General features: G+C 35.2%; 1 protein-coding gene across 4 annotated transcripts in view; it reads left to right on the forward strand.

The window, feature by feature from the left end:
• Positions 1–70: 70 nt before the first annotated feature.
• The window catches only part of IL6ST (interleukin 6 cytokine family signal transducer), a 50,933-nt gene continuing 30,289 nt past the window's right edge, over positions 71–20,714 (forward strand). The window contains exons 1-6 of one of the 4 annotated variants that reach the window (XM_072958664.1): positions 71–327; positions 8,537–8,617; positions 10,110–10,149; positions 12,205–12,283; positions 16,192–16,497; positions 17,526–17,646. In XM_072958664.1, the coding sequence (XP_072814765.1) occupies positions 12,220–12,283; positions 16,192–16,497; positions 17,526–17,646 (491 nt within the window). In that variant the 5' untranslated portion in view covers positions 71–327; positions 8,537–8,617; positions 10,110–10,149; positions 12,205–12,219. Of the gene's footprint in view, positions 328–8,536; positions 8,618–10,088; positions 10,150–12,204; positions 12,284–16,191; positions 16,498–17,525; positions 17,647–20,714 lie in introns of all 4 variants that reach the window. The other 3 variants (XM_072958663.1, XM_072958662.1, XM_072958665.1) reach the window with 3 other exon arrangements.

The raw sequence follows: 20,714 nt of genomic DNA on the forward strand, positions 1-20,714 counted from the left end.
CGCGCCGGGTCTCGCGGGGACCAATCAGCGTAAGGATCCCAAGTCCGAGGGGCGGGGCGTGACGGGGCGCCGCGGGGCGGAGTCAGGGGGCGCATCGCCTGCGGGAGGAGGGCAGCGTGCAGCGTCTGCTGGGAAGAGCCGGGAGGCAGCCGGACCCGGGACGAGGCACCGACAGGCCGCGGAGCAGCTAGTGGGACGCCCGGGCGCAGTTGCGCTGGGGGCCGTGCCGCGGCTGGTAGCCAACTGGCCCGGCCCGGCCCGGCCCGGCCCAGGAACGAGAGGGACGTGCGCTGTGAGACGCGGAGGAGCGAGGCGCCTCGGCCTGAGGTAAGGAGGGCCGGTGGCCGAGTTGAAGGGCCGTGTAGCGGAAGGGTAAGGGCTGGGTCGGGGCAGACGGGCCAGGGGACCTAGCCCTCGAGGGGGCACCTTTCCGCGGGAGAGGGGCACCCCCCGGCAGCGCGCGCCCCAAACTTGTTACCCTAGCCTGGAAATCCCCACATTCCTTCCTCTCCCTGGTTCCCACACCTCCGAATTTGATCTCCACAACGTTGTCACCTAGATTTCTCCACCCTAAGTACAAACCTCACCTCCCACACCACACACACACACGCACACGCACACACGCACAAACCTTTCTTAAGCCCCCGCCCCCAAACGCGATTCTGAGTCGTACCCCTTTTTAGTTACCAAATCCCCTCTTTTCCCCGGCCCCCTTTCCATCTCCCTTTAAATTCCACTAGCCTCGCACTTGGCCCTTCGTTTTCTGCCCGGAGGTTAATTTTCCTTCCCTAAAGCCATCTTTTCGTCTTTAAATTGTAACATTTCAGCATTGCTGAAAGTTCACACCATACTTTAAAAAGCCCTGACTGACGTCCCTTTTCTTCTGGTCGTTACACGTTCCGGGCCGCATGATCCCACAAACCACTGTATCCTAAAGGCGCCGAGTTGTCTTGAAAATTTCACTCCCTCCCCCAAGCTTAGAGGTTATTCCAAGCAACAAGGTTCTGTTTTTCAGTTTATCTTCCAAACTGAAAAAATACCACAGCTTAAAAATGAGGCTTGCCACTTTTATTCTTTCCCTTTCTTCTTCAGAAGGAAACCCATTTCGGTTTGATTTGTGTAGTATTGGGCGGTTAAGTGGTTACACTGCGTTAAAATAATTAATTGTTAGAATGCTAGGATGAATATTCTGAAAGATTAGAGTGTTTGGTTTAGTCAGTGCTGTAAACAAACTCTTTAGACTGTGTGACTGCCAGCTTCAAGTTGGAACAACTCTTAATTTGAAATTACTGACTCAGATCATCATATGAGCCGTTCGCCATTATCCTAATTTCTTAAATTCATATTAATTCCTATTTGGAAGTATTTTTGAACTATAAACTGGAATTCTGCATTTATAGGACCACTTGGTATTAAGTTAAATTGTGCTTTACAACTGTTTTCTCTTTGAGGGTAATTTTGAACACTTGTTTTTAATCACAGGTGGAAGGAAAAAGTTACAGGATGGAGAAAGTGTCAGAAAAGGAGGATAAGTTTTGTAGCAGAATTTTTCCCTCATCCCAATTCTGTATTATTGACAATACTATACATGTTTAATTTTCTCAGAGGTAATTTACCGAGTATTGTAAATACACAGCTTACTTAGTATGTTTTCTTATGTAATAAAAAAAGTGTATAGTCACTTATGATCGCTCTGTTTTCAATTTATTTAGTATTTTTCCAAGGGAATTTGCACTTCAATGAAACGTTAGGGTGGATGTCGATTATCATATACCTGTACAGTACCCATTTTATAGAGAAGGAAACAAGCTCAGAGTCCTTGTGAAACCTAAATCTATGTAAATCCAAATCCTGTACTCCCAGTCCATCGTTTCATCATGCTGATACATTTTTCATAGAGGATCCACTGCTACAATTTGGTTTAGAAATTTAAGGACTCCTCATAACTCCTCTGCAGGGAGAATTTTTTCCCCCAGAAGCTAGCAATTTATTTTAATGGGAGTCAGAATTCCCTGGCGCTAATACATTTGCAGCTTGGCTCCTAGAGAAGCATGGAATGTTCACACAGCCTTCTCCATTTCTTTGATTGCAAAGGCATTTTGATTAGAGTTGAAGTTCCTACTGAGCTTTATTATTTTACATAACGAATACTAAGCAGTTAGTACTTGCTGTAGAAACTCAGAAAGATGCATGAGATGTTGTCAGGACCTTCAAAGAGTTTTCAGAAATTGGGTTGACTATTGTTTTGTGAAAAATTATAAGGATGAAGGCAGTTTTAATTAAATGCAGAGTGATACAGAAGATGCTATAGATATTTAAATTAGGGAGTAGTCATTTAAGGGTTGGAATGATCAAAGAATTTACTAGAGGTCAGCCTTGAAACCAGGTAGGATTTGGAAAAAGGGAAAAATGAAGGGAGACCATTCCAAATAGAAGTCTATGCAGGAAGGGTCTGAAATAACCATGGTATATATGAATTCTAATAACCAATACACGTGTAATGCTTATCTTGTGTCATTGTTTTGAGCACTTTGCTTCTAATAATTCATTTAATCCTTATAGCCCTATGAAGTAGATCTTATTATCCTCCTTTTATAAAAAGGGAAACCGAGGCACAGAGAGGTTAATTCAACTTGCCCGGTGCCACACGGCTAATAAGTGGTAGATCCAAAATTTATACCTAGATAGCCTGGCTTCAGAATCTGAGCTCCTATCCGTGACACGTACACTGCCTCTTCAGATAGTATACTTGAGTGACAGTAGCTAGAATAACACGGCCACACCAGAATATCTTTTAAAACCCATTCTTAATTGTCCACTGTGTGCCTCTGAGCACGTTAGATTCTCAGGATACCAAGACATATAAATGAATAATTACAATACAGTGTTATGAATTCTGTTAGGAAACTATATACAAGTGCATTGGGAGCAAAGATGTTTGTGGGAGTAGGGGAAAATTCCACAGAAGAGATGATGTTTCATCTGAGTTATAGACAGTGCAAAGCAGAGTTTGGGAAAGGACTTTCTAAAAGCAAAGAATAGCATACATAGAAGCACAAATTCTGAAATAAAATTTGTTAAAGCCTAGTCGTCGTCTTGGCTTGAGCTTAAAGTCTGTAAGGGGTGGCTAGTAGGGTATGGTAAAAGGTAAGATCCAGTTGTGTATGGCATGATGAAGTCAAGTAAAATGAAGAGCTTAAATACTTTCTTTGCGTTTGGGAAACTACAAAAATAACTTCAGCATCATCAGAGTAGAAACCAGATTGCTTGCTGTTCTTTCTAGAGCTTGAAGGCCAAATCTGAGTAGAGGTTTGTTTTTTTATATATTTAAATATTGTAGAAGATAGATTGGAAAGCACAGTGAAACTGAATTTTTAGATTCTTAAATAGCTTAAATATTTGGCATTATTAGTCACCCTTTAAAACGCTTTTGAGGAAAAGTGACAAATTTAAAGTGTTTTAGATTCATCCACGAGTAATGTTCAGGATGATTTGGAGGGAAGAAAGAGACCAGAAGCAGGAAGGCAGTTATAAGTATTGAGGTGATCAGTGCCTAAATTAGGTTGGTCTTGGCAGAGGGTGAAAAAGAAATGACAAATGGGAAAGATTATGAAAGAAGACAGAATAAGATTTGTAACTGAGAAAAGCTAGAGTGTAATGGATATGTAAGGGATAATGATGGACCCCATTGACTTAGGCAATTAAGAAAGGTAAATGTTTTTAGATAGGGAAAAAAGATAAGTAATGTGATTTTTTTTAAAAGGTGTGCATTTATGTCTGTATGTGTGTATGAGAATGTGTGTATGTGTATATTGTTTTTAGACCTTTTAAACTTATTTGCATCAGAGGCAGAATATCGAAGATAATAACATTTCACTGAAGTTGTAGGAAAGGTCTCAATCAGAATGTTTGAAATTATTTTGTTTGAAGGTAGTGATTGAAGTCATACATTTTCAAAGAAGTTGGTAATTTGAAAGAATAGTAAATGGCAGATACTTTTGGCTACACTCATAGCCAGGAGATAAAACCTACAGAGAATTCAGTGATGAGACAGTAGAGGAGATAAAGAAAAGAAATTCAGCCACATGGTATGGTTACATAGAAACCAAGAGATAGGAGAAATTGAAGAAGCAGAGATGATCAGCAATGAGAAAAGCTTCAGAAGCACTTGCGATGTTGTCACAACGGCTATAGTCTCTTTTTAAATTTTATATCTAGTATATCTTAGGGAGATTTCATGAGAAATGTTATAAGAGGGCTCTCATCTCTTGAAATTTGGCCATAGTATAGATTATTGTTTTAAAGCTGAATGTATACATACCCACAGCAGGAGTTTCATTCCTTTCAGCACAATACGTCTTTTACGCTGTTAAAATTTGAATTTTCTGCCTCCAAATTTTCATTTGCTCCTGAAGTTAATCAGTTTCATTGTTTTCATTACTTCTGAACAGTGCATTTCATATTGGTCTTCTGTTTTTGTTTGGATATTCTGTTTTATGTGTCTCTCTAACGCCAAGTAGTTTCAGGTAGCACAGCTCTGGTTTTAGACTGGCATGTGCTGGGATTCTGTCATTAGGTAGTCTACAGCTATAGAGTAAAAGATGTTGTATAGCTTGTGTTTATGCCATCTTCTCTGTCCAGATAACCTTTACTCATTTCATGATGGGCTGTCCTGGGCCCTGTCTGAACTGGGTTTTCTCTATGCTCCTGTTGCACTCTGTGTATTCTACCCCTCTAAACTTTGAACTACTTACGGGCAAGAACTGTTTATTTGGCTTCAACTGTATTTGTAATGTTTTATTTCTTAGACTGTGGTGAGAACACGGATGGTCACCAAAGTACTTTTTAAACTTTTTTGTATGTCTTAAACAGTCAGTGATAATTTGTAAAAGGCCTTTTCTAACTCTAAGTTCATAAACCTACTCTGTATTTCCTTCCAGCAGTCCTGCAATTTTGTTTTTCATTAATCAATCTGGAGTCTATGTGTCAGTGATGAAGTAGGGCTGTTTATTTTTTTGTTTGTGGAGCCAGTTGTCCAAATACTACTTATTGAGTAGTCCTTTATTTCCTCAGTAATATGAGATGTCTTTTTTTCCCATAATATATTAAATTCTTATATATACGTGGGTCTGTTTCTGGACTTTTTGTTTTGTACTTGATTTAATTGTCTATTGCTGTTAGTGCCGAGCTTTACTTGCTGTAACTTTATAGTATGTCTTAATAGGTGGTACACCAAGTATTGTGTTTACTCTTTCTGAAAGTTGGCTTTTGGCTATTCTCTAGTATTTTATGTGAAGTTTTAAGTTGGTTTGTAAAGTTTCATAGTAAACCTCTTTGCAATTTGGATTAAAATTGTATTGCATTAATGTTGTAATTTGTGAAGAACTGATGCTCTATATAGTGAACCTTTTAGTAAAGTTTTGTAGTTTTCTCCATAAACTTCTCTCATAGTTCTGATGTGATTTTTTTTCCCTAGATGTATTACAGTTTTTGATATGATTGTGAATAGGACTTTTTCTATCCCATTTTCTAATTGGTTATTACTGGTATATAGGAGAGGGGTATTTTGGTGATCTTTCATTCAACTATTATGCTAAAGTCTCGGTAGTCTTAATAGTTTGTAGTTTGATTCTTTTTATTGATAGGTGATCATATCATCTACAAGTTTTTCTTTCTCCATTTTAATATCTCATTTATTTGGTTTTTTTTAATATTTTTGTTTAAGCCCTCTAGAATAATGTTGAATAAGAGATGACTTCAAGCATCTTGTTTGAATCCTGACTTTAATAGGAATGCTTCTCATTTTTATCTTTAAATAAGATGTTTACTATAGGTTTCTGATAAAGTACTGTGGCAGCAACAGCTGCAGTGATAACAGCTGTACCATTTATTGAGTATATAGTATGAGGCAGATTGAGTCTAAGCGCTTTATGTGTAGTGACTTATTTAATCTTGACAAAAGTCCTCTGTAGTATATGGATAGGTGGTGGTGTTACCTTCATTTTTACAGACAAGAAAAATGAAAGTGAGCCATATTAAATAACTTGCCTATGATGTTTTATTAAAAATAGAGGACCTGGGATTTGAATACAGGCAGTCTGATTACAGAGTCCATCCTCTTCTTTGTTGTATACTTCATCAAGATAAGGATGATCTCTTTCAGTCTTAGTTTTCTGACACTTCGTTGTTGTTTTAAAATTTTAAAGGAACAATGTTGAATGTTATCAATAACCTTTTAAGCATCTAGTGGAATAATTGTGTGGTTTTCTTCTTTAATCTGTTAATAAATATACTGGATAACATTAGTGTCTTTTCTCCTGTGGAACCACACTTGTGTTTTTAGGCAAAATACTTGGTATTTATGGGGGGTTTTGTTTGTTTGCTTTCAAATACATTGGTAGAACAAATTTGTGCTTTAATTCAGCTTTTTTACCAACTCATAATAGTGTGACAATAGTTTTATTGTGTAATCCTTGTTTGATTTGGTATCCAAATGACTATGCTACTTGTACTTCTGGCCAAAATGGGATTACAAGATTAAGATTTACTCTCCTGTCTGAACAACCATGAAACAGAAAAAAAAAATACGTAAAACAGTGATAAGACATTGGACACTGGATGATGAAAGCAGGGATCTTGAGATGGGAAACAAATGAGGTGGGACCCTATGATTGAACTAGCCTACTGCCAACTGTTATAACTGTGTTCTACATGTTCGAAAAGTTAAATAGAGTTATAGAAGTTATGAAGAAGACTCAAATTAAACTTCTAGAGATGAAAAGTACACTAGTTAGAGTTAATGACAGATTAGGCATTGCAAAGGAAAAGGTTAGTAAACTTAAAAGACACAACAGTAGAAATCATTAAAAAAAACTGAGGAAAAAAAGAAAAAAATGAGCTGATCATCACTGCGGGACTACTTAAAGCACCCTGATACACATGTTATTGGAATCCGCAAAAAAGGATGGGAGCAAGAGGGGCAGACAAAAATAGATTTAAAGAAATAATGGCCAGAAGTTTTCCAGAATTGATAAAAACTGTAAACCAGTTCCAAGAAACTCAACAAGCTCTAAGCACAGAAAACATGATGAAAACTACACCAAGGTGCACCACAATCAGATTTCTGAAAACTAGTGATAAAACTAGTTATAAAAAATTTATGTGTATCCAGAGGGGAAAAATAGACCTTTTATACAAAAGAACAAAAATAAGCCTAATAACAGATTTCTTATTGGGAACAATGCAAGTGAGAAGTTAGTGGAGCTACATTTTTTAAGTACTGAAAGATCAATTGAGAATTTATATCCGATGAAAATATCTATTAAAATGATAACGAATTTTTAAAATTTGAATTAAAAACATTTTAAATAGTTGATACTCAGTTAATATAACATAGATATGACTAACATTTTGCAAATTTATTCATAGTAACACTGTACTTTGTATGACATGATGTAAAAGATATCCATATTGAAATTTGCCCCATCCTGATCCCTGCTCAGCTTCTTTATTCAGCAAGTATCACTTTGCCTTCTATTTGTCAGTTGTAGTTCATCTAGTATTCTGCAGTTGTAATAGTAATGTTACTATAGTAACAAAGTTTATACTGATAATCTTCCTCATACACGGTGTAAACCTGAGTTTATTATTCATGCTTTTTTCATTCTGTCCTAATTTTTGTTAAGTCAGAAAGAAAGAACTCAAAAATCACAATCCATAGGAATAAAATAATTTATAAAGGGCTAACCTATTAAATATTTATCAATTGTAACCACTGCTTTTTCTCCCACTTGAGAAAATCTGTGATAATTAAGGTAAATGAGAATGAACAGCTGTAAGGATAATCTTGGATTTGTTCTTATTTTTTAGCTAAATCACTCATAAATTTTGTTACTTATAGTAGTGAATTACATATGATGCATCTTGTAACTCCTTTCAAAACATTACTATGTTGAAATCACCACAGTTGAATTGCTGCTGGGTAGAACAACCACTCAGTTCTTGTAGTAAACCTTTCCTATATCTGTGGTTAGTAGTCATGTTTTGATTTCATAGAAGCTTTGAAGATAACATGTAGATTCCAAGAAAATCAGTATATGCAATATGTGTTTATAATATATGCATAGAAATTCTGCAAGAGATGAGAAAGGATAGTGCCAATAATAAAATTTAAAATTGAATATTTGTTGTCAACACAATGAAAGAAGGGGAAAAATAAGCAGAGTAATGCCAGTTCTGTCAATTTTAAAACAAGCCCCCAGATGAAGTGGATTGTATTACATGTAGTATTTTAGATAGTACTATTGTGTCTTCATCTCTTAGGTTTGGACTATGAAATCAAATTCCTTGATAAATACTCCTTTATCACATCTCAATGATAGTCCTTAAAAAATGAGGAAATATTACTTTCTAACTGTTAAAATATGAAACCTACCTTTGCCTGTTTTCCTTTTACTTATATTTAATGGCACTACTCAGATAAATCTAATTGCTTTGAAGTAATCATAAATAACCTTCATGGGACCTCTTGTTTCAGAGTTTTGTTGTAAGACTGTAGCACATAGAAAGACTGCCAGTTTTCAGAACTATAAAGAAACCTCTCCGCAATGTGAACAAGGTAGGGTGGGTGTCAGGATGACATGACCACATACTCCTCTACCAACGTGCTCAGGCTGTTTTTTGTTCTGTTGTTTTGATGAACAGTTGAATGATATTTTGAATTTCTCTACTGTATGACTGTTTAAAGTTGGGAAGTAAGGAATAAAGCAGATAGAAGGAAATGGTTCCTGCAGCTTAGTTCTTTTAAGCCCTTCCCTGAGACAGTCTAAACAATTCATTATCAAATAATTTTTGTTACAGATTGACTGTTATGCATTTAGGTAGTATAAAAGTCAAGTTAGTATTTATATTTAGTAAAATAATACTTTGTTCCAAATATAAGATTATGAAGCCCTCATCAAGAAGTTAGTAGTTTTATCTGGGAGAGAAAGTTTACACCTTAAATATTTTTAAACTTAAATTATATTTATTTCTGATTAAGTACAAAAGCCACAGGGTACAACATTGGAAAGGTACAAAGAGTATATGGTAGAGAGTCTTCCTCCCACCCTAGTGTCTCAAACCCCCAGTGGCAGCCAGTAATTTGAATTTTTATCCTTCTAGAGACACTTTATCACATAAAAGGAAATGAGTATGTGTATTATCTTTTATTGTTGTTTTTGCCCACAATAATAAATACACTGTTCTGTACCTTAGCCATGTATTTTAGATATCATTATATATCTGTGCATATAGAACATCCTCATTTTTTTATGACTACATGCATACTGTGTTTGGATATGCCATAATTTACCTAGTTCCCTATTCATGAACATTTAGGTTGCTTCAACCTTTTGCTATTAAAAAGAATGTGGTAGTGAATGACCTTGTACATGTGTTGTTTTGCTCATATCCATAGGGTAACATACTAGAATTAGAATTATTAGATTCAAGCATATGTGTACTTAAATTTTTTTGATTGATAGTGCAAAACTGGCCATACACCTTACCTGGATAGGTTTTTTGTTTGTTCTTAACTGTCTAATTAATAAACAATAAAATTCACAGTTTTAAGTGTACAACTTGTTGGGAAGGTTATGCCAGTTTGCACTATAACTGGCAGTGCATGATAATGCCTTTATGTCATATTCTCAGAACACCATGTTGATAACTTTTTAGTTTTTATATCTTTGCCAATACTCAAGATGAGAATGATATCGTGATAGTTTTGTTTACTATTATTTCTAAATACAACTTAACATACAATAAAGTTCACATGCTGTAAGTGTACAGTAAATGTTCAGTATCCTAGAATGCTCTCATCTGTCCTTCACTAACCCCCACCACCACCAAAAAAAAAGGTAGCCACTATTCTGACCTATCTCCATAGATTGTTAGCCTGTTTTTGAACTTCATATAAAGGGACTCATGTAGATTATACATTTTTTTAACTTTTTAAAATTGAAGTATAGTTAGTTTGCAATGTTGTGTTAGTTTCAGGTGCACAGCAAAGTGATTCAGTTGTATATCTTTATATATCTGTTTTTCAGATTCTTTTCCATTCATTATAGGTTATTATAAGAGATTGAAAAGAGTTCCCTGTCCTTTACCGTAAGTTCTTTTTATCTGTTTTATATAGTAGTGTGTATATGTTAATCCCAAACTCTTAATTTATCCCTGCTCCCTCGCCAACTATACGTTTTTGTGTCTGTTTTTTTTTTCTGTGTTATACATGAGATTCAGTCATGTTGTAAGTAGCTGTAATTTATTCTTTTTCATTGCTGTGATTCAATTACTTGAATATACCACAATTATCTTTTCTACTACTTACAGATTTTTGTTTGCTTCTGTTTTCAGCTTTTATGAATAAAACTTCTGTGAGCATTCTTGTACATATCTTGAAGGGGTTTAGCCCTGTTTCTTTTGGCTGTTTTCCTTTTCTGGGTAGGTTTTGTTTTTAATTGAGGTCTGACTTGTAAACAATAGAATTCACCAACTTGTAGTGAACAGTTTGTTAGGAAACAGTTCTCTCTGGGTCTCTTGTATTTCTTCATGTCTTATGAGCAAAAGCTCTGACTGCCTCTTTTCCAAACTATCTTTTCAAGGATATTGGAAGATAGAAATGGTGGCTCTCCATAAAACAAAGGGCAGGTTTGCGTATAGCCTTTGAAAATAGAGCTAATGTCTCCCTCCAGAGTTAAGGGCAGGCATGTTTACCGCCATTTTAAAAGATTCAGGTTTCTAAGAAGCTTAGTCTTCCTCTCCTGTAACACAACCCACTACAAGTACAGGTGTTACCTGACTCTTTTCACAGTGCTCTGTGGGATTTGAGGTTCACACAGCTGGCACAAGAAAATGCTGATAACTCTGACTATTACTCCTGGTATGAGTAATAAAGTCATTTGTCTCTGACTCAGGAGTCTCATGTCTTTTGCCAGTATTCAAGAAACTGGCAGGCTGACTTGTTAGCTTTGCAAGTAGGATCAAATCTCAGAGCCTTCACAATTCTTGACACAATTTGGTAAATTTTGACAAATGTATAGAATCTTGTTGTCACCACCACAATCAGGTCGTACCACATTTCTGTCATCCTCAGATGTGCCCCTTCCTTTGTGCCCCTTAACATCAATTCCCTTTCCCCACCTCAGCCCCAGACAACCCCTGATCTGCTTTTTGTCACCCTAGTTTTGCCATTTGTTAAGTTTCCTATATATAGAATTTTACATTACATAGCTTGTTGTGTTTGGCTTCTTTCATTCAGAATAATGCTCTTGAAAGTCATTCATACTATTACATGTATCACTAGTTTGTTCCCTTTTGTTGCTGATGATATTCTGTGGTATGGATATACCGTTGTTTGGATATTTGTTTATCCATTCACCAGTTGATTGACATTTGGATTGTTTCTAGTTTGTGACTATTATGAATAAAACGCTATGAACATTTGAGTATGTCTTCATGTGGGCATATATTTTTATTTCTCTTGGGTACTTTCTTAGGAGTGGACATGCTGAGTCTTATGATGTGCTTTTAACTTGGTAAAGAACTGCCAAATTGTTTCCCAGAGTGTCTGTAACATCTTACATTCCTATTTGGTTAGTTTTAATTTGTATCTCATCATGAGTGAGGCTGAAAGTATTTCATTTGTTTGAGTTGCTCGTATTTCCTTCTCTATAAATTTCCTGTTAACTCAATGTTGCCTTTCTCCTAAGTGTTGGAATTTTTTAGTGATTTGTAGGCATTCTTAATTTATCAGGGGATATTTTTGGTCATGCTATGAATTTTAAACTGTTTTTCCATTTTGTCAAGTATCTTTTGAAGGTGGTAATGGTGGGTTTTGCCATGTAGAAATTTTTCTTTCTGAAGCTCTCAGTCTCACAGATAATTTACTAATAGTACAAGACTTCATAATACTGAAAGAGAATTTCTCTTTCAGTTAACCTTAAAGTATAAATTATGTTTTCCAGCAATATTTTACATAGCCATAACTTCAGTGGAAATAAAGAAAAATATTCTAAAGACTTAAAACTTGTTCTCTGCATTCTCGTAAGAATTTTACCACCATTTAGAAAACAGATATACAATGGAAACAAGAGCTTTAGAAATTGTCTTAACTTATTATATGTAATAAGAAAAAATATTTAATATTACATATGTCTTTTACAGAAATATCTATGCAAGATGTTGACATTGCATACTTGGATAGTGCAAGCTTTGTTTATTTTCCTCACTACTGGATCTATAGGTAAGGTTCCTCCCAACCCCAAAAATTAGGTTTATGTATTTTATATGGTTATATAATAATGCTTATATATTCGTTCTAGGATTATTATTGAGAAAATGATATCTTAAAAATGAATTTAAGAAGTAAAAATACTCTTGATAAATTATAATTTGTATAATTTGAGTTAAAAGACACTTAATCACTCAGTAATCCTAAATGCTATTTAGTTATACTAACAATAACTTTAAGATGGGGAAGGGAAAAAAATTATTTTAAATAAAGAAATAGGAGAAAATCTTGTTTTAGCACTTCACTCCTTAATAGCCAAATGTGTCACTGAGCAGCAGTGTGATTGTGACACCAGAATGAAGAGGTCACTTAGAGCAGTATTGCTCAGACTGATCCACAGCTTGATGCTGGTCTGAGAACTGGGTGGTTATTGTTCACAGTGAGATAAGCACAGAAATTAAGGAGAAATGTTTAGAAACTCTTTTAACAATTTGACATAGCCGTGACATTCAAGCATGTGATCAGTGGACTTGTCTCATCAAATATAAAACAAAAGTCTGTCTGCGAAAGATTGGGAGAAAAAAACCTAAACTGATCCTTCACCAGGATCGTAGTTTGAGAATCACTGCTCTAAATCAAACCCTCTTCAAATCCAGGAATGTAACCTCTTTTTAAACACTTCAAGTGGCACAAACTTTATGTTGCAATTTTTTCTTATTTAGAAAGCCTTTCCTTATTCTTGAACCCAAAAATTCCTCCTGTAACTTTTTCTCATTAATTGTTCTAAAGAAAGCTTCTAAAGTAAGAAATCCTTCTAAGGTAAGCCCACTTTACTTTCCCACTGTTGAACTCTCTAAGTATTGAAGGATTGCTTTCCTGTGTCTCTAACTCCTCTCTTCCCCAAACTAAACTTACCCAGTTGTCCTGATTCTTTACAGGACTTGGTTTCCAACCCTGCATGTCCAGGTTACTCTCCTAATTATTCTCTTGGTTTCCCATATCAGATTTAGACTGTAATACCATCCACCTCTCCCATTTACTGGCTGTGAGACTTTGTCCAGTCACTTAATCTATGTCTCAGTTTCCTGCTCTGTAAGAGAGGGATAATAATGGTCCCTAACTCCTAGGGTTATTGTGAGAATTAAATGAGTTAATATACAGAAGGCATTTGGACAGTGCCTGGCCCACAGGAAGCATAAAAATATGTCAAAACTAGATGTGGTCTGAGTATAGTGACTTTATTACTTTGATCTGAACATCATTTTTATTAAAGCAACATAGGATTTTTTTGCCAGCTAAGATGTAGACCCCATTTCTTTGTGGAAGGAGTATCAGTCACTTTGTAAGACAAGCTTGTGGGATGGTATACATATATAGGTGTGACCTTCTTTGGAAAACAGGGTCTGCCGCAAGGACTGAGGACAGATACTTTAGCATACTACTCAAGAAATCCCTCTTGTTGACTTTTTTTCTTAGTGACTTTTATATATGAGTAGTCAACCAATTTAAAAATCTGTTAGTTTAAATCTGTGTATTTGTTTTTATAGAAGAACAGTAGCTAAGTATCAAGAGTTTCATAATGTTCATTCTAATATCTGTTGTAGTATATTCTAATCCACAATTCTTCGTCTTGTCTATGTGGATATCCCAACTAACTTTATCCAGTACTTTTTTTTAAAATTAAAATGCTATATTTCTAAAACTCGATCTCAAGTGTCCTGGTAGCCCTGTAAAAATGGGCTTCATTTGGCATTGGATGGTTTCAGTGAGCCTGTTTTTCACTTTGAAAACTGGAACATTTGCCCATTTCTGGTACTTCTCTTATTCTATGTGATTAAAAATTATTGAGTGTCTGGTTATATCTTATGTTCTTTAGCACTCCAAAGTATATTTCATATGTACAGTTTCCTCTAATCACTGTGGAGAAAGTGAAACAGGAATGATTTTACCAAGGTCTAGGGAGTAAAGTAAGGTTTAGGGAGTTTCAAGGACTGGCTCAGTATCATAAGGTAACTTATTAGTATGCCACAAGATAGAAATTTAGAGTAATTTGTGCACATGACTTACAGTAGACATGTATAAATAATATCAAAGTCATGTAACTAGGCCACATTGTAAGTTTTCAGACAAAGAAGCAGACATTCTGACTCTGGACCTTATGGGCTTTATGAGAGATCTCAGGATTTCATTTGGGAGTATAATTTTGACTGCAAAAAATGTTTTTAATTCATCCTGCTGGCTTTGAGAGGTATGGAAATGAGAAAATAATTGTTTAGCTCTTTTAAAGTAGTTTTATCCTTTGTGCAGTGTAGCTTGGGACCAAGTTGGGAATTAGAAGAATCTGGCTGTTAATTGAGGTTGACTCTATAAAATGACTCTGTAAAAGTGTCTCAGTTTTCTTTATAAACTAAAGGGTTGAAGTAAATGATCACCAAGGTTTTTCTCAGTTTCATAATTCTGTGATTCCTGTGCCTTTTTACCTTAACTGCTAGAACCAGACACCCCTAAGGGACTCTTCAGACCCCATCAATGTGACTAGATTACTTGTCTCTGGAGAGTAGTAGTAACGATAATAGGCTACCATTTATTGGAGGCCTTTTGAATACTAGGCATCGTGGTAGGTTCTTTACATAAGTAATTTCTGATCTCAAAAAACTCTTCAAGATAGCCATTATTAACTTCATTTTCCAAATGAGGAAACTGACACTCAGCTAGAACTTCAAACTCCATTGGCAGATGGGATTCAGTAGAGAAAGCTGCCTTAAATTTCTGGACAGTGAGAATAGAGAAAGAGAATAGAGCCATCCCAAACAGAAGAATTTTTGTCTTGATGGTAATAGGTAGCCATTAAATAATTTAAAATAGGAAAATGGCATAATCAATTTTGAATAACGCTGGAGCAGTATGTAGGATAAACTGGAAGGTGGTCAAATTGTGGTATTAATATGATGGCCTGAGCTTCAGCAGCCAAAATGGGGTTGGTGAGAAGAGGTTGATCTACATTTAAAAATATAGAACCATCAAGACTCAGACTATTGGAGGAGGCTAATTAGAGAGAGATGTTGAAGTACCATAAGGTTATCTGGCCTAGATGACTAGATGGCAGTGGTGCTGTTAGCAGAAGTAGAGAAGTAAGAATAAGAAAGAAAAGTTTGGAAGGGACTCTGATGCGTGTAGTTTTAGACATGTTCATTTTGAAGTACCTACAGGATATCTCAGGTGGATGTGTCTTGTAAGCCATTGAAAGCATAGGAAGTTAGGGCCAGAGACAGGGGTTTGGATGTCATCAACATAAAGTAGGTGATAGTTAAAGTATTAGTTGTGTTTTTATTTTTTTTATGCAGTCTGATTCTTTGTTTTTAATATGGGATTTTATCCCATACGCTTATTGTTAAAACCAATATGTTTGGCCATCTTATTCTATTCTTTCCATTCTTTTATTGCTCCCTTGCTCTTTTCTTTGTTTTCTGATTTTGATATATGAGCAATGTACAGTATCTTTCCATGCCCTCATCCACACCTCCAACAGAAGTCAGCACTAGAGAGGAGCAGAGACCACTACCTTCCTGAGGGTCTAATTTAGACACTGGGTCTGAATCGAGGAACAGGATTGGTGGCAGAACAAGTATGAATCATGCTGCAGGCAAACTATATTTCCTAAAGCAAAGTTAGAATAGTATAAAAAGGGCTGAAGCTTGCATAGGAGTTTTTAAAAATCAGCTCCAACTGCCATACGATTTATGTATTTCTTTACATTTTTAGATATTAAATTCTGATCATATTAACTTTCACTGTTTCTTCTTTTTCTGTGCCTTTAGAGAGATTTTAATGAAGATTGAGGGACTGCATTGATACAAAATGTCATTTTATGCCAGAAAAATTCAGTCCATTTTATATTTTCTGTTACTATTCTTTTTCAGGCGAACTTCTAGAACCATGTGGTCATATCAGTCCTGAATCTCCAGTTGTACAACTTGGTTCTAATTTCACGGCAGTTTGTGTGCTAAAGGAAAAATGTATGGATTATTTTCATGTGAATGCTAATTATATTTTCTGGAAAACAAACCATGTTATTGTTCCTTATGAACAGTATACTATCATAAATAGAACAGCATCTAGTGTCACATTTACAAATATATCTTTATTAAATACTCAACTCACTTGCAACATTCGTACATTTGGACAGATTGATCAGAACGTTTATGGAATCAGGATAATCTCAGGCTGTAAGTTTTGTTTTACTTTTTTCTTACTTCAGTTAATGAATGTCTGTTGTCTGTTGAGCTTTATGAAATGCAGTAACTTGTTCGCTCAGTGACTTTAGACATCTTTATTTATTTTTTTAATATGGTAATTCTATGTTTAGTTTTTTGAGGAATCTCCAACTGTTCCATAGTGGCTGCACCAAATTACACTCCCACCAGCAGTGTAGGAAGGTTCCCTTTTCTCCGTACCCTCTCCAGCATTTATCGTTTATGGACTTTTGAATGATTAAAAAAAAAAAGCGTAGAAGTGCAACTGCATTTGCATTACAGATAGACTGTAAGCCTAAAGAGTAACACAAGTTTTGTATTTTTCCTGAAATTCAAGCATCTGTCAGTTTTCTAGAGAAATACTTTGACATAAGACATCCCCTGAAAATACTGTTGAATTGATATCTCTGAATGTACTCATAGTAACTTTCATTATCCCTTAACTGCTGAGAAATGCAATGTAAAGCTGTTACCTGAAGAAGGTGAATAAATACTGGAGAGAGTCCTTTTTCTGTGTTGAAGTAAATAAGTAAACTTAGTATGATCTAAGAGTGGATTACCAAATTTGTGTGGGCCACTTAAAATTACAATTTTGGCATTTGCTTTTTCTCCAGCAGAATTTGGGAAGGCAATAGAAGGAAATATAAATGAATTGTTTTTGCTTCTGTTTAATTGCCTCTTACAAACATGCAGATATTTTTTAAAATACACTTAATGGAGAAATAATGCTGTCCAGCTATAAATGAAAGTTGATTTTATGTAGACAATTTGAAATATACTAGTTAATGACAATTATGATAGAATATGTATGTTACTATCTAGGAAGAAGTTTGAGTTTAAATAAAAATTAATGTTTAGTCACCAGTCTTTCATTATGTCCTTGCTTTTTGCTTGGGTTTGTTTTTTCTACCTAGTTGTTTTAAATATCTTTGGTAGTAGATAAATTGCATGCTACTTGTGGGTACAAAACTTTTTGAAAATTGCTTATTTTTCCCTTTTAGTACCTCCAGAAAAACCTAAAAATTTGAGTTGTATTGTGAATGAAGGAAAGAAAATGATGTGTCAGTGGGATCCTGGAAGGGAAACATACCTGGAAACAAACTTCACTTTAAAATCTGAATGGCAAGTTATTTTAAATTTGTTGTATGCTGAATTTATTAAGTTAGCCTTTTGTGCTGGAATTTTTATTTTGTCAAGTAGTAGTATTAAAAGCAAATTTTTAAGCATTTTATTTAACCTTTTGTTTTTGGAACATCTGAAACATGAAAGTAGAAAGAATAGTAAAAGAAATCCTCATGTGCCTATCATCAAGCTTAAGAAATGATCAGCTCATGACCAGTCTTATTTTATATATACCCCACCCAGATTGTGTTAAAGAAAATCTCAGGTATCTTGTCGCCTCATCCATAAAAGATGCCTCTAAAATATAAGGACACTTTTTAAAAAACATAACTACATACCAGTATTATACACAAATATAATTGAAAACACTGTCACATTTTTAGTGTTTAAATTTCCCCTGTTGTCTCATAATTATATGTATAAATATTTTTATATAAATAATCACCATATGTTGCAAATTGATAAGTCTTGTCTCTCCTAACCATTGTTTCCATCTACTTCTCTTTTTTTTGGTGGGGGCGGGGCAATTAGGTTGGTTTGTTTGTTTATTAATGGGAGGTACTGGGGATTGAACCCAGGACCTCATGTATGCTAAGCATGCTCTCTACAACTGAGCTATACCCACCCCTCTCTTTTCTTTCTTTCTCTTTGCAATTCAGTTGTTAAAATATTGATTATACATTGTTTAACACATTCCTCTATCCCTTTATTTTCTAAAGCTTACCAGTGGATCTAGATAATCAGATTTGGGGTGGTTATTGTTGTTGTTTTTCCAACAGTAGTTCATAATTCATAGGATTGATGTTAACTTCCATTAGGAACCACCATATAATGTTTGATTGTTTTTCTTACACTAAGATTGAGCAGTGGTTTCAAGTGTTGTCAGCCTGAACCATTCATTATAAAATTCCCCATTTTTTCCCAAACATAAAGAAAAGTTGAAAGAATTCTGCAGTGAATACTTATACATACTTATTACCTAGATTCTACAATTAACGTTTTACTATATTTGCTTTATCACATACCTATTTATGTATATCATTCTCTCTGCCTGTCAATCCATCTTTTTTTTTTTCAATTCCCATTTATTTTTGGCTCTTGGGGCAATGTCATCTTTTCAATATGAAAGCAAGCAGCAAATTCAACACAAAATAGAAATCTGAAGTGTAGAATAGGATAAAACCAAGGTTGGAGTGGGAAAGGCAATAACAAAAGTAAGAGATGAGATGTTGCCAAGAGATGGAGGGTATCCTGTCCCCTCTCTGGGGAATAACAAACATTTAGGCAGCGGCACGTGCCTTTCCAGATACATACAGAAAGGCTGGTATTCATTTTTTGTGTAAGAAAAGGTGGAGTTGGGGAGGACCTTTCTGGAGGCTTAATGACCAAGGCTAGTCTCTTGCTCCTCTTGACCCCCTTTTCTGAGCAGGGGAAAGAAAGAAATCCCAACACATGAAATCCATCTCTTTTTTTATGCATTTCAGAGTGAGTTGCAGACATTCTTATATTTCAGTCTTAAACTTAAGCATTTACAAAATTAACTATATTAATTAGCTAGATGTTTACAGGTATTTTTTGATTTTAGATAAAATTTATGTATCTCTAAAGATAATACTTACATATCCTAAGTGTATTGCTCATTGAGTTTTGACTAGTGACTGTAACTCAGACCCCTATCAAGGTATAGACATTACTAACGCCTTCATGCCCTTCCTGGTCAATCCCAATCACCACCCTATTTCACCCTACAGGGCAACTACTTGTCTGATTTTCTTTACTATAGATTTTGACCTGTTCCAGAATGTCATACAGATGGAATCACATAGTGTGTGCTCTTTTGTGAAAGGATTTATGACTCAGCAGAATGTTTTGAGGATTTAACCATGTTGCTTCCCATTAGTTTTTCACTTATAGATTTGAGTCATTGTCAATGATCATTATTTGTATATGAGGTACAAAATAGTGGTATTCTTTATCTTTTTTTAATCAGCTGAAATACTTAAAGAATACTTTTCTTCATCAACTGTTGATTACTGTGAGGTATGGTTCACGTAAGAGAAGCAAAATGGTTTCAGTGTTTTCCTTTTATTAACCAGTTACGTTGGTTCCCTAGCATCATCCAAAGGTAGATAATAAGGTGTTTTTCTCCTCATTATGAATTCTTACTTTAACATAGTTGATGTATTTTAATCCATTAAAGTTACTGTTCTTCTTGATACTTAAATTGTTGCATTTTTGGAACTTTTCAGATTGGCTCATCCTTTTGACACAATTTTCATTAGTCTTTGATAGCTTCCCGATTTCTGATATGACATAATGTTCCAGGCTCATCTTAATATATTTTCTGCCCCAGAACCAGAATCAGCCATTTCCCAAGTAGTCATGGGTCCATTTAGTGTGAAATACTATTTATAGACTGTAGCCTGGGTGCTGGGGAACTCACTGCTACTAGGTTGTTACTGTTTCTAGGCTTTTTCAGTGGAGAGAGCTAGGAATGTTTTTAAGGTAATATATATTATGAACTCATATTGATATTTCCAAGTTAAAATTCAGACTATGGGTTTTTACTTAATTCATCTAACATCTACATCTCCTTTTTTTCTGTGATGAAAACCTTAGTTCCCCAAAATACCAACATAATTATTCATTTGCTTTATTCCACAGTAAACACAATAGCTACAAAATAACAATTATAATGTTAGCATCAACAGTATGATTGCTGAAAAGAATTTTAAGAATGTTTTTCTTTCACCAAGGGTATAATTAAATTACTATTTTAGAGTTACTTGAAATAGTTTCTATGTGCTATACCCCCAACTCAGTACAAGAATTCATATGTTTCCTTTTGGTTTTGGTTTTTAGGAATTTTCTTAATTGTTTAAAATAATGAATTAATCCAAAAAGTCAGATTTCTAAAACAATATATATTTACAGAAGTCTCAGTTCCCTGTCTCCTCAACCTTATTTCCTCCCTCTCCCTAGAGGTTACCTGTTTTGGTTTGGTTTTGATTTATCCTTCTATTTTGAAAAACAGTGTGTGTATATATAAATATTAATTGTATGACATA

The sequence above is a fragment of the Vicugna pacos genome, chromosome 3, assembly GCF_048564905.1.
Source record: "Vicugna pacos chromosome 3, VicPac4, whole genome shotgun sequence".
Lineage (NCBI taxonomy): Eukaryota > Metazoa > Chordata > Mammalia > Artiodactyla > Camelidae > Vicugna > Vicugna pacos.